This window comes from Scophthalmus maximus, chromosome 1 (genome assembly GCF_022379125.1).
Source record: "Scophthalmus maximus strain ysfricsl-2021 chromosome 1, ASM2237912v1, whole genome shotgun sequence".
Lineage (NCBI taxonomy): Eukaryota > Metazoa > Chordata > Actinopteri > Pleuronectiformes > Scophthalmidae > Scophthalmus > Scophthalmus maximus.
In genome coordinates, this window is record NC_061515.1 from 2,531,531 (window position 1) to 2,548,964 (window position 17,434).

Below are 17,434 nucleotides of genomic sequence, written 5' to 3' on the forward strand. Positions count from 1 at the left end.
TGTGTTCCCCCAGTCTGTCTTATTTGCCATTGGAAAGCAAAGCTGCACTCCTGCAGCAATGCTGCAACTAAGTCCATTTGTCCATTGCACAATACCAACGAGGACATTGTAAAGGGCACATCTAGTTAAAACGGACCAAGAAACTGCGTCTCCATTGCGTCGTTCTTATAAAGCAAGGGCAATTCATTTGGCCAAAGACCAGTCCCATGGCACACAACTCATGAAAGTACGAATCGGGAGCAACTGGACTTGGTTCTTGAAGATGTTTTAACCGATGACCTGGATGGATGAGAGTCTGCACAGATTTCGATTCTTCTTGCAGCAAATTTGCACTTGTTTTGTTGCCCTCAAATCCAGAGACCAAACAAATCCAGCGAACGCAGCTTTGAGTCCGAGTCTTTGCCGAAAGTTTGTCTGCAGGCGAATGTCATTCCTGATAGCAACACCAGAGGGCATCGAAGACTTTTCATGCCTTACTTGGTGGCCTTTAATAAACCTGGCTTCAGAAAATTCAGAAAAAACATTAACATGGCATTTTTTATCAATTCCAGTTATTAGGACACACAAATTAGCACTCCAACAATTATAATTCAGCAAGTATCTTGAGTATCTGAGAACGTAAAAGAGGTTTATGATGTTAAATTAAACTTTTGTATTAAAAGAAAACCTGCAGAAATATTTATTTCCATTGCACCCAACTGCCTACCTGATATGCTTTTGAGGAACATCCCACGGTGCCAGACACAGCCAGTGTGTGTGTGTGTGTATTTCTTCATTGTGTGTCTGTAGTCGGTCTTTTGTTCTGGTCCTCTGTGCTGTGCAGGAAGGTCTAGACAGCTGACACTTACCTAATCCACAAGGCTGGCCGGGCCATCCCCTGCTGGCTGAGCCCGCTATCGCCCTCAAAGGACATTGAGGCCTGCTAATTGAGTAGCGTTCAAATTAACAAAAAAGTAGGCAACGTCTATTAACCTTCAACAATTGTGTCACTTGTGGCTAGTTAATGTATCTTCTAATATACAAGATGAGAAAAGGATGCTCAGAAAAGAAGAAAAAAAAAAGATCTCTCCCGTATCTAGGCGATTCACATATTGAAGTTGTTGACGAATTCAATGGAAGATAGCTTGACTTCCAGCCCCACAGCCTGGCTCCGAACAACTGGTTCAGATTTCTCTCCCACTCTGATGTCACAGTCGGACCCTTTTGGGGGTTAACCCCGCCTGCAATCTGCGAATCTCCACATTTTGAAATCGGTCGACCAATCACAACAGACTGTGCCAGCTGGCCAATCACAGCAGACTGCGGTTTATCAGGAGGGGGGGGGGAAGAGGAGCTGCAGGAATGGGCTGTTGAAGCTGAATGTCAGCATGACATCACTGGAGTGACAAGGCCATGTCTTTGATCAACACAAGTATGTCACACCTTGCGTCAAGAATCAGGTCTTTAATCCATTTAATAGGCTTTAATAGGTCACTGCACAGACCACATCAGTGGCTCACAGAGTCCGGCTGATGTCTCGAGGACAATCTCGGATTTTTCTCCATTCACATGCACACACACTCTGAACGGAGACACCATGCCCTTCCTCACCCTGGGTTTACTTGTCGGCGCCACAGTCACCGAGACCGTCAGGAGACTGTTCGACCATTTCCTCCCACCCGGGGAGGCAGACGAAAGTGGGATAGATGACTATTTAGGGGCCGCGGTTTCCACCGACCTGCCGACTAACGCCCAGGTGGACGAGGAGGACAGACCCGGATCAGACTCGTCCTCCGACCCGTGCGACTCAGTCTGTAGGTTCTCAAATTCCTATAAGAACTGCTGGATGAACGCGTCGCTGCAGGCCGTGTTAAACCTGGAGGTCGTGCAAAAGAAAGTGACCTCCCTTCACCCTGAACACGTCATACAGGAATTGATAACGCCGGAGTTCGGAGTTCAGTTTTTGGCAGCCCTCACGAACCCCGGGGAGACTTTCTTCGCCGAGGATCTCTACGGGGTTTTGGGCAAACTGAGCGAGACGCTCCCGAAGTTGAAGTTGCTGGAGGCCAATAAGATCCTTGACTTTTTGGAACCCCTGCTAATGTCGCTCAATCGGTGCGAGGTCAAAACGAGCGTCGAGATAGAAGAAATGAGCCGGTGCGAGCGATGCGAGGAGGACGTATGGAGCAAAGAGGAAACGTACACCTATGTTTTGCCAGCGCCGGGTGAAAATGACTCCATCACATCCCTCTGGTTGCGCTCGGGGATTGAGATCAACAAGCCGGGACGGTGCAGGTGGTGCGGCTTCCCAATGAAGACGGAGCAGACGGTGGTGTTGCCCGACGTTTTGACACTCTGCGTGCCCCGGAAAGTCGAAAACGACTCGGTAGCGTACAGGCCCGTGGCCCCGTGCGAGTCCCTGGAGTTCGTCGTGGACGAGAGCACGACGCTGAGCTACCGGCTGTCCTCTGTCATCTGCGTGGGTTACTTTCGCGGCGGCATCGGGCACGGTTGGACGTACTTGTTTAAAAAACGCGCCATCGTCAAGGCGGATGCCGGTCGCATATCGGTCGTGGAGTTCTGCGGGCCCGACTGCATTTGTCACCGTGGGGTCTATTACTTCTATGAGAGAAGCTGCGCCGACACAGTGCCGGTCAGGGGTGTCGTCAGGATGTCGAAGCACCGCCGGGGGCTCGGGCCTGAGCAGAAGTCTCCTGATCTCTGCCCAATATTTCAGTGTAAAGTTTATATACAAGGCGAGGCGTGGTTCTGTAGCTGTGACAAACTCTGTTCTGTCTGATGACCTCTATTTCCCCCCTCCGGTAGCGCTCTCTCTCTCTCTCTCTGTGTGTGTGCGCCTCATGTGTGTCACACTCCTTCTGACCTCATCCCTCAAAGTTGATGATGAGGTCATCTGGCCTGCATTCTGACAGCAGCCACTCCACCTCTTTCTCTCTCTGTCTCTCTCTCTCTCTCTGGTCCCAGCGCTTCAAATAAAAATAAAAAAAAAGGATAAAGAGCCTATGTGTAGGCTTATATGTGGACTTACCATGCAATTAAAAGCAAATCAAGTTGCACTGTAGCTTCAAACTAAGCACCGTGTTGGGTGACGCGTTCGGCCCAGCAGAGGCTCTGATCATGTCCATGACTGAGCGCTGGAAAACCAGGAGCTTCTGACCGCTGTCTCCATCCTCAGACTGCCCCCCCCCAAGCATCTGCCGTGACACAGTATTCCCCTTTGGTAAGTGACCCACTTGGCTCAGAGTTGTCATGTCAAGTTTTTACAAACCCGGTCTCAACTTTGTCCAGGTTGCACAAGGCCAGTTCCTACTCTATACCTTCAGCAGGCGCTGGTGACACCTGGTGGCAACAAGTTACCATCTATCGCACCTATAGTCACACCTTGCTGGAGCAAAGACAAGGCCCACTGCCACAGCCAGACTTGTCCCGTCCACGAGGCCACGATGTGTCCACTTGAGGACTGCCGCAAGAGCTCAAGGCCCACATGAGGACGCACGCAGGTAAGAAACAAAGAACGCGGACGCTCATTGTTCTGTGCTTGGGATGTCAAGACAGTATATCTATTTCAAAAATGTAATGTCATTTTGTCTGCCCCGTGTGTCTCAGTGGCTTCATGCGCAGTGGCCGGAGACGCCTGGCGGTGAGGAAGACACCCTGCTGGACAAAAGGGGTCACCCAACGTAAAGATGAAAAGGAAAAAGAAACAGTCAAATTGAATGTCAGATTTGTATTTTTATATTTTTTCCTGGCTGGGTCTCACAGCACAGAGGATTGCCAGGTCACCAGACAGCGGAACACTTGCACAACACTGTTAAATCTACAAGTAAATGTTTCTGTGCTGTTTCCTTCATAGTTAAACATGAACAAGACAAGTTTACATTTGACTTCCAACTACTTGACTGTGTTTAACAGGAATGACACTGAATGTATGAAAATACACTTAAAGTGTTGCAAGTATTTTGTGAATAAATTTCTTTTCAGTTTTTTTTCCCCCACTTGTGTCAATGCAGCAAAATCATCAACAACAGAGACGAGCTTTCTCCAAAAATTGCTTACTGCCCCTTTAAATGCAATGACATTGCATAATCTTACACAGATATATTTCTTATAGCTCACAAAACGAAATCCCCATTTGGCCTGCGACCAAATTATCCAGGATGAGAATTGGATTATGAAACTATTTGAGAGTGGCGGCATCTTTTTTTCTATCCCAATCCTTTGTACAGCATCATTAATGACAAAATGAATAACAAAAACACAAGACGAGTCGTTCACAATCCAGTCAGTGAGGTGTTTATTACTGGTCTACAAGCACAGCTACAATTTTAATAACAGGCAAAGATGCCTGACACTTCATCATGCCTTACACACAGACTGGAAGACGACTTCACAGATATGATGATGATACACACTTTGCAAGGACACTAGCAGAGTCAGGAACTGTCATGATACTCAGTCATACACGTTTTTTTCAAACATACGACAAAAGATAAAAATAAAAATTGGTTCTAGCCGGTAGTTATAATTTAATTTAAGAAAAGCCCCTTTTTCCACAACGGCAGATTCTTTACCCATCAACACTTGCCTTGTTCCATCTGCAGCACGTGCTCTGCTCGGTTGTGGACTAGCAGACACCTGCTGGTCCTCCGCTAGTCCGGAATCAAACTCACCTCGGCAACAAACACTAAACGACGCTTTCCTACCACATGCCACAGAGCACAAAACAAATTTATCATTTTTCCAGGAGTGGGGAAAAAATGCACATGGATCACACCAGCTCGATCTGCTGCGTCCAACAGATGTAGTAGTTCACGTGCAGCTGTATCGTGCCGCAAGCCTTTCAGTTTAAAACACTGACAAGTACAACACATTTTGTATGTAGTAATGGAATCACGCTTTTCATCACACACAACAAACTATACAACCAGTTTAAAATCACAAAAATAAAAAAAACACATCTCGAGGCAAAGCACCATACAAAGGTCTCAGAACTGTGTTTATTTATAAATACACCGCTTCACTCTGGGATATATCTATATCTTACTTTACAAGATCGGCAGCAGCGATTGGACACAGATAATACACTTGTCAAATATAATTATTTAAAATCATTATATGTCTACTGTATGAGTGTAAACTGTAGTGCCATGGGACGCCCAAAGCAAAGGGAAGAAAAGCATAATTTTTTTTTACTTGGGCTTTTCCAGGTTCTATGCACATTACACACTTTTACGCAAAGGTTTGGGAAATTAATTCAATGTGGACCCGGCGGCGATATTAAAGCGCTATCTGCGCCGTTAGTTTAGCGCGTCCCAGCAGAACGCCAGACGAGATGAAGCTAGCAGCAGTAACCGGTAAGGGAAGTGACAGCCATTTTTCTGATGGTTTCTATGCTGGGACAGAGAGCGCAGCCTCCGTTTGGCAGGAGTTGAGGAAATAAGGGACCAATGAGAAGTTCTTCAGCGTGGCCTCGTGGGTGACACCGACGTCCTGCATTTCAAACCTGGTGGAGGAAAAAACTAATGTGAGTCAGAGGCACAAGGATTCTTTCAAAATCTGAAAAGATACCAGCATCAGTCCTTACCAGTCTCTGGACGAGATGACATAGTATACAGGGGGTGGGGGCGAGTCGGTGGCGGTGCAGAACGGCTGACCCAGACCGTAGGCCCCGGCGTGGGTGAACACGAGCCAGTCCCGGATGTTGAGCTCGGGTAACAAGCAGTGCTCCACCACCAGGTCCAGGTCGTCCCCGGACGGACCCCACAGGCTGCTGCTGAACACTGGCGCGTCCAGGGAGCAGCAGGAGGAGGAGCTCTGATCGAACACAAAGAAGAGAGCGTCCGTTTGTACATGTATCAAAACAGTGTTTCTCAGTAAACTGAGGCGAGTTGTGTCTCTAACACGATGAGAGCATGTTGATTTTCACCATTTTATATTCAATTCATACAAGAAACGGTTCCGAAACATTTTTCATTTCAAAATTCCAGACTTTAAATCCAGGCTCAAATTTCCTTCTCTGTTGATTTTTCAGAACAAATTTGATGTTTATTTAGTAAATATTATTAGATAAATAACACATTTTATATATTATTATTATTTAAATTAATATTATCTTCATTTTTTTAAAATCCAACTGTTAAAATATTACATTCTGACTGTTGCACTTCATACACAGAAAGTCACGGTTTCTCCAGAAGTTGACGTGCGTGAATGTGCGGATTGATATAGAAAACAATGATACTTCAAATTTCGACATTACTTGTTCTAGGTGTGTCACTATGGCTACCTTTATCATTGACCATGGGGGAAATGATTCACTAGACTAGAGAGATTGAGACAGATCATTTAAAAAATCTTGTGAACAAATTTTTCCATACTTAACCAGACCTGGAAATTACTAAAATCAAATCCCGTACTCTTCCATACTGTGTAGGAACCCTGATTGATCATCTTGATGATTGACTGAATTAAAGCTTGGTCTATGCTTTTAGCTGTGATTGGTTTGCCTATGCTAAAGAGAGAAAAACAACTGGGCCACCCTGTCTGAGTAAAGACTAAGTTTACATCTTGACCAAGAAAATTGTTGAGTCTCACCTTGTGAACAGACGGAGCAGCAATCAGCGTTTCAGAGAGTTTGCTGGCAAACGACCCGTACACTCCATCGTTCATGTAGTACTGGAACTCTGGCTCGTCGTCGGGAGACGGATCATCTGTTTGGACAGATTGTGCACAAACTCTCTATTAGAGTGAAAGATATTTATTCTTAAACATCTAATTTTGTTTCACATTACAGTTTGTGATTCAGACATTCGTCTAGTTCTCTCTGAGCCGACTTTATTTAATGCGTAGTTCATTTTAAGATCATATTCCTCGTCGTTTTTGTCAGTGAGAGTAAGAGAAATTGAAGATCGGCCCACCGACCGTGTGCCTGGTCCTGGCGATCTCGAGCCACCACCTCCTTGGAGACGACGTTTACTGCCAAGGTGAAGGCAGAGGACACGAAGAAGCTGCCTGGTTCAGCGATGACAGAAACACCAGTGGAGAGAGGGAAGTAGAGGTCCACCATCGACATGACTGCATTATTGATCTGCAAAAAAAAAACAGATGACAGTGGTAAAAAGGAGGAACCAAAATAAGTAGGCCTCCAAAAATGCACATTTTAAGGTTCTCATTCATCCAGGTCATAGTTTTATCCACATGGATGTTGAATTGGGAGCAACTGGACTTGGTTGTAGATTCTTGAGGGCGTTTCACCATGTTAATAACTGATATTCAAACTCAGTAATTTGTTAGTAACTAGCCATCACCAGGATAATTTAGATAACACCCGGTTGATAGGAATTGCTGATCCTTCCTGCCCATCGCAGTCATATGTGAACTACGGCTCTGTAGATACCGTAGAGGCAGCGGCAGGTACAGAGTGTGTGTCGCTTGGCGACGTTTATCACTGACCATGGGAAAATGATTCAGTAGACTGAAGAGATTGAGACGGATCGTTAGTTATTCTAGAATCTTTGGATTCAAGACTTCTGTTTAGACTTCAGACTGGAAACACTTAAATATTTTTTCATCGGCTCTTTTCTTCTTGCATACTTATCCAGACCTGGAAATTACTAAAATCAAATTCCATTTATTTATTTATTCATCTGTTGCCTAGTGTGTCTTTAATCAATCAGTGTTATGTGAAAAGCAGACTGAAATTCACTGACCAGCTCCAGTTGAACGTCAGAGCCACTGAAGCCCCCTCCGATGTCCAGGATTTTCATGTCGAAGCCAATTTCTTCCTGAGGCAGACAAAGGCTCGTAAATATGTAGCCACAAACACAACAATGACAGTGTGTGGTGAAGGGAGGGTCACAGAACTGGGCAGTGTAACCAGCCACATAATAGTGTTTCATGATGACTTACTCCCATGTCAAAGACGCAGCGGGCGTCAGAGATGGCGTGAACATACACCTTGTCATCTTCAGAGGAGCTGGAAATGTGAGACCTGTCGTGTGAGAGTTTAATGGTCAATGACACCTTAAAAATAAGCTACACATAAAAAAAACTGCGTAATAACCAGTCAAAGCGCATTTACGCAGGCCTCACCTAACCCCTACGACCTGCATGCCCAGTTCCTTAGCTCTCTCCAGCAGATGCCTGCAGTCCTTCAGGGAGCAGCCGAATGTCATGCTAAACTCGTCGTCGGGTCTGGAGGCCTCTGATGACACCTGCAGCAGCAGCCTGATACACACAGGGAATAAAAGCCGTGGTACATCTTTATTTGATAAAAAGCCTCTTATTAAAAAGTGAAATGGACCGAGCGGATGACAGAATTTTGGCAATTTTAAAGTCACATGATCACCGGCCCTGGGACGAATAATACTTATACAATGAAGAAAGGAACCTACTTGGCGTTGGGGTGGCAGCGGGAAATCTTGCGTAGCTCCGCTTCATTATCACACACAAGGAGGTCGATGCCGTTCTTTGCGGCATATTTAATCTGGGAGACCTGTTTGCAGATACCGCTGTAGATGATGTCTTCAGAGGGAATACCGTGGCTCTGCACCAGCTCCAGTTCAAGCTTACACACAAAGAGACAAAGACACTGCATCAACACACAACACTGCATTTGAGATTTAAATTTTTTGTGGAGAAACTTGAGCTGACAACAGCGTTCTAATCTGTGTGTGAGAGAGCAGTACCTTGTTGGTGCATATGAATCCAGTGCCCAGAGCGGCGAGAACTTCAATGACAGCCGGGCTGCTGTTGCATCTGACTGTGTAGTAGGGCCGAATTTGAGCCATGTGCGTTCGCCAGCGAACGTGCTGCCTCATCACGACTCCCAGGTCGGCTACAAAGAATGCATTCTTCTCAGACTGAGGGCGAAGGAAGAGGACAGAGTCAGAAAAACCTACACAAGAAAAAAAATGCTTTCGTAAAACATGTCTTAGGCAGTTATCGAGGTGTTTGAGAACATTATTAGACATTAAGGTTCAGAAGTATGCGTGTGCTGCTACGGGGAGATTCCTCACCAGAGTTTGTTCATAAATGTGGTTGTCGATCACGTCGCCGAGTGCCGCGCCGCCCTCCAGCAGGCCGACAGAATACTGTGGTTCATCAGCAATACCTTTCATCCTCTCATCCGTTTTCCTCTAATCCGACAGGCATAAAGAATTTGGCTAATCTGAAGTGGTCTTGCTCGCTCACTCCCCGAGCCCCTGGGGTTCTAGTCTTCTGCAACAAACTGTGCAAGAAAAAATAAAAGAGTGAAAGTCAGCATAAGGTGATGCTAAACAGTTCAGCTATATTTTGACAAAAGGTTATTCATTATTCATATTGTCCAACAACTCTCATTCATTCAATCATTCATTCATTAGCCGGAAGATAAAACGTCTCTGGTGTGATAAACCCACTCTAACAAGTCATTTTCAGCGAGCATCCAATCGGAGCACGGCGCAGGTTCCATGTTGTGGGAAAGCTTTGTGGAAGAGGCCTATTCTTTCTGAAAAGCCACTGTGAAAACACAGGGTCTGGGGCACAGGGTTCATCGACTTTACCGTCACTTACTCCCAACAATCGCCATTAATCCCGGCGCTGGTGACCCGTGAGGGCTCTTTTTGATGGCATTAAGCAAGGCACAATACTGTCTGCGTCAGTGTCACAACTCCACTTTCAGTAATGTTGCATAATACGTCAGAGACATGACTGTGGGCTTTTGGGAGGTCAAATGGGGGGAGACTGAACAATGTGCCTAGAGAGACTGCCGTGTTCTGGACTAACTGTGACGAGGCTAACACAAACACACGAACAGACAAAAAGGGCAGGGGTAAAATAACTTTGGCCAGTGCCTCCTTGATTTCACCGTGACAGAAGATGAAAATCGCTGAAGTGTGCTGCTGACTTTTATCATTAAGCGCTCTGCTTAAAACACAAGTTAAAGAATGTCGGGATATGGCTCAATCCTACTATGATCTCTATTAAAAATCAACCATGACTTTATGTAACATTGGAAATGCTTAACTGGGCCACTCACTCACGTATTAGCAGGATATATATACACAATTTCTCCCTCGCTGCAGCTAAATCATCAACAAGAGCAAAACTAATGCAGATCAGCCCAGAACATGGTGTACAGATATTTTGAATAGAAGAGCTGGAAATAGATCTTGAAATGTCAGATCTAAAAATGACTGTTTTAGTGATTCATCTGGCACAAGCCATTTGTTCCTCCTATCGAGAGTTTCAGAGAAGCAATCTGTCACAATGCATTAATAAACAATGATATGTATCGCAGCAAACACACACACACACACACACACACACACACACACACACACAAACGCACAAACGCACAGCAAAAATGCAAACATGCTTTTGTTTGCAGGTGTTGCTGCTCGGCTCACAGCTGATTTACTCACATGGATAAGTCCTGAGACGAACTCGTCCACTATCAGCTAGGATCCCAAGGTGGCTCGGCGTTGAAGTCAAATGGCTCTCGGTATAGAGCCGCCCCTAAGTTCTCGGGATAGTTGTTACACACCTGCAAAGGGGGACAAATGAGGACAGGGCACATTGGAATCAGTCGCTGACAGAGACATGAGCAGAGCAACTGTGCCTCCGGTGACATGGGCTCCGATTCTCTACCCATAACATTTATGCACTGGACGATCAAATCTGATGAGTACATGTTGGAATGCGGCCGGTGAGCAAGCAAGACTAAGGTATTGATTGAAAAAAAAGGCAAAGGAAAAAGAGCACAGTAAATTGAACATTGGTACAGAAAATATACAAATATATTGTTTAGGTTCACTGTATATGTGATAAATGTTTTTTCTTGTGAAGACTGCTTTTTAAAGTTTTAAATGTTATTATTAGGTAATGTGAACCACGGTCCATAAAAGGGGTCGACCGATTCTCTGAGCCGATATTCATCATTTTTTTGATTATCGGTATCGGCCATTTTTTAAGTTGATAAGATGATTTTATTTAAAAATTTGCTAATTTGGCTTTGACGCAGCCGCAATGTCCCGTCCATGTTTGTTCAACTTCATAATAATGCTGCTGACCGCTCCCTCCAGGTTTTTTTGATTACGGTCACGTTGGAAGGTTTTGTGAATCAAACACATGCTTAAAAGCCTTTCAACAAAGTTTTGTGTTGAGTTTGTATTAGAGCCCGACCGATACTAGACTTTCACAGAAACATCGTATCGGACGATATTTTAAGAGCCCGACCAATTAGAGCCTTTAAACGTGCATTTATGTTTGACATTTTATGTAAAATAAATGTTTGTTATAAGTTCTATGTATATGTATTTTCAATTTATAGTTATTTAGAAGTTAATAATAATATGATATCAAGACTAAATTACATAATTTCATATGTATGACATAAAGGCTTGATAACGACCTTTTGGGAATCATTGTCAGATAATAAAGAAAAAGTATTGCCAATTTATCGGTGTCAGAAATCTTGTACTCCAAAATATCGATATCGGCATCGGCTTTAGTTCATATTATTCTAAATTTTGATGCCTTTTGACAGTTTTTTTTACTGGAGACAAATATCAGTTATCGGTCTCTTTGATTAGTGACGATCAGCATCGGTATCGGCCCAGAATAGGCCACATCGGTCGACCCCGAGTCCACAACACAGCAAATTGATCAAACATCTTCCAACGACTCGTTACTACTGTGTTAAATACTAATGGTAAACAGACTTCCCACTCTCTCCCCCCTGGTCAGACGATCAGCACACAAACAGCCTGCTACTGGTTCACAACCACGTTGAACCACGTCGGACTCAAAGCGACCAGGTGACAGCTCGTTAGCATTCATTGATGACGCTCAGTTTGACGTTAGCTAGCTACCTAGCAACATACAACCTAAGCAACGTTGGACACGAATCTCCAAATTTCCCCGTGTTTCAACAACAAGGCTGATGATTGGTAGCGATGGCTCCAATGCATTGCAGCCAACATGTATGGCTTTACGTTAGCTGACGTTAGCTGACGTGAGCTAACGTAAGCAAACACGCTAATTAGCAAGCTAACAACACCAGCTAGCTAACGGCTACTTACGTCTGCTGAAAAGCCCAACGACGGGACGCAACGCTTTTTCCTTTTAGGCGGAATTTTTAAAGAGTGGTGGGGTTACAAAGGGAGAAAAGGATCACTGCCATGGAGGGAGAGGAGTGGACCGACGGGTGGTGGCTGTTGTTCGTTGTGTTGAAGGTGCGAGCTGCGGCGGCGGAGCGACGGGCGACAGGAGTGAGAGCCGAGTGACGTCACACATCAAGCGCCGCGAAGTCAACAACGTCATATCCGGTCAAAGTACCAAAATAAAATCGATATCAATAAACATAATAGATAATAATAATAATAATTTTATTTATATAACACCTTTCAGAAGCAGCTTCACAAAGTGCTTTCACAAAAATACACAAATCACAGACAATTAGAATTAGCATTCCAACAATAATACGGTTTTCAGGTCACATATCTGTATAAAAAAAAGATGATATAAAAAGACAACATCGCACAAAAGCAAGTCTATAGTACTGTTTTTTTAAAAGTGACTACAAAGAAGATAGATAGTTATTTATTTATTTATTATTATTTATTTCTTTATTTATCCCATGCTGGGAAATTCCAGTGTAACGGCAGCACGTTTCACACAGTACACTTTAAAAACATATACAGCACAAATAAATGTAAAATATACGAATTGCAAAATAAAAAAGAGAATAAGAATAATACATTTAAAGAATTTACATGAAATATTAACAGTGGAAAATAGTGCAGTAGTATAATCAGTCACCAGTAGTGTGCAGAGGAACATGGCAACATGAAGGTGCAAATGTGCCGGGAATTTATGATTAATGTTTGAGCTTAAACAGAGTCCAGAGTCTTTCTGTCAGCCAAAGGTGAGGTGGTGAGGATGGCAACATTTCACGAGGATGTGTGAGAATTATTGTGAAATACGAGCATAAATTATTGATTTCATCAAACTTTCCCCCCTCACTGTTGATATGATTTAAGGATTAAGAACTATATGAATCATGTCCAGGTCTGATTCTACTTAATTATCAGTTTGACAGATCTCAGATGGGCGGAGTTAAGAGCTGTCAAAACCAGTTTTGAGATGAATCATAGTTGACATGTGCACCATACGTTAATAATCATAATAGCAACAATAGGATTAATAGTCAAAATATATATATACATATCTTAGTTTAATGTGTAAGCATGCTGTTTTGTCTTCACAATATTCTATACAAAGATGCATTCAAATCCAATTATGAAACCTGATCACTTCATAACAATAATAATAAGTATTATAATACTTATTATTATTGTCATTATTATTATTATCACAATCTAAAGCAAAATTCATTGAATACCAAAGTAATTTATTTGGTTCACATACAAACGAATGTAGATGTACTAATTCCTTTGGTAGAACCTTTAATATTTTTGAAGACCTTTTACCAAGTCAACAGCATATGTATTATTGGCTTAAAATTTCATTAGGCCTATTAAATATTCATATATTTCATCAAAACATCAGGAATCTGGACCAGTCTGGTGACATCAGTCCGATATCAAATAAGTGAATTTTGTCAGAGGTCAAATATGGGACTGGATCTGTCCTAACTATAATTCTATATTCCATACATTTCTTTTTACGACACAATGCTCCAGATAGAGTGAAAGGAAATTGAATATTCACCAACAAATCCACACAGTAGTTGGTTAAAATCTACATCTACAGTAACATTAAATATGCCAGTATCACTTCTCAAGATTACCTGTGTTACGTCTTCACCGTGTTTCCCATGGCTCAGTAATAAGGACCAAATGTTGTCCAATGAAATTTGCAGAATTTTCCTATTTTTGTTGTTGTTGTTGCAGCCAAAAATCAAAGCACAGGTCCCGCGAGCAAAGACTTATATGGATGCATGTATTTCGTCCTTCAAGTTCAAGCTCAGACTGGATTGCCCCCGTTCCTTCGCCTTTGTTGTTGTGACTCTGACAAGTTGTGCCTTCCTCTGAAAAGTGCAGCCTCTGGGGCAGTGGGGTTTTTTTTCTTTCCCCAAGGAGATAAATTTGCATGTCTCCCTCCTGAACAGTGGAGGAGGAGGGTGCCAAGGAAAGGCTCGCTACTGTCCGCTCAACAGAAGGGGAATGTTTTCACTGGGGGGCTATTGTACTTTACCAGTGACAGGGACAAACAGTTCATCCAGTGTAAATTAAAAAATGAACCAAAGTTTGTATCACTGGAATACACATTGGATTGTTTTCGGAATTGTGTGCATTTTTAGGATTCAATAAACATTTTATTTTATCACCCAGTTCATACAGAGCCTCTGTGCTTCCATGGAGATTATACTTTAACCAAGAAAAGATTAACATTACCTAAATCTTTACAGTTGCATAATATGTTTGTTTTTCTACTGCTAACCAGAACAGTTATGACTTCACTTTACTGTGAACTCCTTCAGAGTGTTAGATGAGCGTTGAGTATTCCTTGGGGGGGGGGGGGGGGATAAACAATAGCAGCATTTGTTTCACCAGTAGAACCATTGCTCAGAATCCATTGTAAAAGCTGGAGAGGCAGCGTATTTACCTCGGGACCGCAGCACAAAAGCTGTTCCGTGTTTTGTGCCTGTTTTCTCCGACACTCAACTGAGCCTACGTTATATTTAAGTCTAATCACAGATAGCATCTAGAGTGGCTTCCAGTAAGGCACAATGTTTGATTCGCATTGTTTGGATCATAATGGCCACCGCGGCCACTGGGTATGCGACAGCGAGACATGTGTACCACCCACTGCGAGGGCAAATACTCCAGTGGCTGCATTGTGCAGCAGGAATTTCTTATTTGCAAACATTGCAAACACATTACGTCAACCCACAGACTTGGAGAGACCTTGCGTAGGTCAACCCTGGCGGACCAAAAGGCCCCCGTCACAGAGGAAAAAACATCATTGTCCCACCAAAAAAAAAATAACAGAACAAATCCATTATATGTAAAGATATACATACATATACTGTATATATATATATTTAAAGCATGTAAAAAACTAAGATAAGGCAACTGTAAAACTACAGTATCTGTCTTTGTTTTAAAAAAAAAAAAGGTTACTGATTTTACTCACCATGAAATTCTATTATGCAACAGGACTCGAGCGTTGTTAAGTCACTGAGCGGTTGTTTTTTCGCCAAAGAATGTTGCTGAGTGAAAGGAACTCCATACGAACTGCTCCTCACAACTGATCTGAATGTTAAGCAGGACAATACAAAGCAGCTGCCTGCAGGAATATAACCAATATCTAAAGAGGGAATCCCATCGAAAGATCTGATCTGCAGGTGCATTGAAATGACTTCCCAAGAGTGGCGGTGAACATTTACACCAACCTTCCTCAAAATACCTTTTTTGGTTCAACGTTGAAAAATAAAAACGGAAGTGAAAACTGGAAAATCAATTTTTCAACTTGAGGCTTTGAGTCCATTATACCACCTATGTTCTCAGTCTACAAACGAGTTCAGATTCCTCTTCTATCATGTTTTCAATGTTCTGCTTTCCCACATGAAAATATATGTTGACCTGTCAGCAGTCACTTTTAACAAAAACAATGGGAAGTTTAAAGTCGGACAGGTTAAAGGTCAACGTGTCTTCTCGTGAACCATCTGGTTCAAATATCGAACCTCAAAGAAAGCTGCAGAAAGTGTCCGATGTGCTTATACCTATATTTCCATCATTGTTTATATTGTTTTTAATTTCAAATCAGACACCTCAAAGATACACATATCAGTGTATATCGTGAGTATGCAAATACGATAGCACTGTTTCAAAATAACTTCACTGGATGAGTTGAGTGAATGAGATCAACAGAATGAGATTTAAAATCATCAGCACTCACTCACTTTTTCATTTATTTACTTTATTTATTTTTTATTACAATTTCAATTTTTACTTAAAAAAATCAGAGTTCCTGAGGCCTAACAACTCGCAGCTTTTATTCATGCCAAAGACCAAACTGTCAGGCCTAAAAAAGGAACTATCTTTATCTCTGGGTTTTCCCTGCGACATGACATTTTCAACAATGGTATCAAAGTGGCGGAGAGACACAGCGAGATATACCATGATGGGCAAACAATGACACAGTCTAAAAAATGATGTACATTTCACCCCCATTTCCTCTCTGCCAAGATAGACTGCAGAATAATTCTCTAGGATATCTTCATAACTCTGTGTCAGTATGATGTGACGTGGTTTATTGCAAATGTTCATTGTGAAGTAAATTAAATATAGATGGTCAGAAGTGTTTCTTCTAATAATTTATAGCTCACAAGTGAATCATGTTTGGTGTGTCCTCCTGTGTGTGTTTATGTGCACTGACACGCTTTTGCACAGATCTCCACATGCACATATTGTACACACACACACACTAGCTGACAGGATTTGTGTGTGTGTGTGTGTGTGAGTGTGTGTGTGTGTATGTGAGCAATGCTTGCATGTGGGGAAGAAGTAGGTCAGTAGTAAGTGAAATAACGTGCAGGTAGTTTACGGATTACTAAGGTGATTACCTTCACTACTGATGAGAGCAAGAATGAGGAGGAGTTTGTGGCGGTAGTGTGAGCCTATGACAACAGATTTAATTTTACTCAACATTTCAAGGCCTTATTCAGTATCCGCTCACACAACCTATAGAGACAGATCACAGGTCAGTGTGTGGGACGCTGTAATGCTTGTTTCCAGAGAGCTGTGGGAGGCTGTGCAAGGACCGTGAGACAGAACTGCATTACGCCTGTTAAGAATTATTCCTCTATTCAATACTATCTTTTGTCAAAAAAGCATTTTTCTCTCTTCTTACTAGACTCTCAGCAGCAGCCTGCGCTCTGCAGACTGACCGATTGTGCCGTGCGTGCGTGCGTCCTGATAACATCCCTGCAGACTGGCCCCTGGCCAGCCATGGGCAAACTCACCCTGCCGTTTGATGTCGAGGGTTGGCTCCAGGCAGACCAAGCATTGTGTCCCAAACAATGAACCCCAGGCCCACTGGACTATAAACATGTCCCTTTGGGGGTGTTTTCCCTCAGATTCCATACAGGAGACACCCAAAGTCAGGAAGCCTGACCCGGCTTTTCCAAATTTAGTAACCTCCAAAGTCTCGAATGCTGCTGACTTGGCATTCAAGATTGGCTGCATGTGTCCTTCTCTTAATAATGTAATAATACCCTTGGAATGTTGACTGAGGCTGGAGTCTGGGGTGTGGAGGTCTTGCAATTCAGGAAATTTATTGAAATTCAATGTCAAAAATTGAAAAAAATATATCCCTCATCTTAATTAACTATGCTATTTAATTATGGCAAATGGTCATCTCAGTGGCGGCTGGTGGAATTTCTTTTGGGGGGGGATGTGCCACATCCAACCTATTTCAGCAATAT

General features: G+C 43.0%; 2 protein-coding genes across 7 annotated transcripts; one reads left to right on the forward strand and one right to left on the reverse strand.

Moving 5' to 3' along the window:
- The first annotated feature begins 1,452 nt into the window (after positions 1-1,452).
- Positions 1,453-3,983, forward strand: LOC118301893. Of its 4 annotated transcripts, none has more exons than XM_035627570.2 (3): positions 1,453-3,220; positions 3,289-3,500; positions 3,607-3,983. In XM_035627570.2, exon 1 carries the CDS (start codon positions 1,577-1,579, stop codon positions 2,777-2,779), a length of 1,203 nt encoding a protein of 400 aa, XP_035483463.2. In that variant the 5' UTR covers positions 1,453-1,576; the 3' UTR covers positions 2,780-3,220; positions 3,289-3,500; positions 3,607-3,983. The 4 variants fall into 4 exon arrangements, with proteins under 4 accessions (XP_035483463.2, XP_035483469.2, XP_035483476.2 ...); XM_035627576.2 differs by having other exon boundaries at positions 3,324-3,500; XM_035627583.2 differs by having other exon boundaries at positions 3,327-3,500.
- A 287-nt stretch (positions 3,984-4,270) lies between these two features.
- LOC118301879 (antizyme inhibitor 1) lies at positions 4,271-14,049 on the reverse strand. 3 transcript variants are annotated; one of them, XM_035627539.2, is made up of 12 exons: positions 13,793-14,049; positions 10,404-10,525; positions 9,018-9,229; positions 8,688-8,861; positions 8,394-8,566; positions 8,092-8,226; positions 7,909-7,990; positions 7,710-7,784; positions 6,922-7,087; positions 6,595-6,710; positions 5,585-5,814; positions 4,271-5,503 (listed from the first exon to the last, which is right to left on the reverse strand). In XM_035627539.2, exons 3-12 carry the CDS (start codon positions 9,117-9,119, stop codon positions 5,389-5,391), a joined length of 1,368 nt encoding a protein of 455 aa, XP_035483432.1. In that variant the 5' UTR covers positions 9,120-9,229; positions 10,404-10,525; positions 13,793-14,049; the 3' UTR covers positions 4,271-5,388. The 3 variants fall into 3 exon arrangements, with proteins under 3 accessions (XP_035483432.1, XP_035483422.1, XP_035483441.1); XM_035627529.2 differs by lacking the exon at positions 13,793-14,049 and adding an exon at positions 12,063-12,274; XM_035627548.2 differs by lacking the exons at positions 10,404-10,525; positions 13,793-14,049 and having other exon boundaries at positions 8,688-8,896; positions 9,018-9,158.
- Between the last annotated feature and the right edge of the window lie 3,385 nt (positions 14,050-17,434).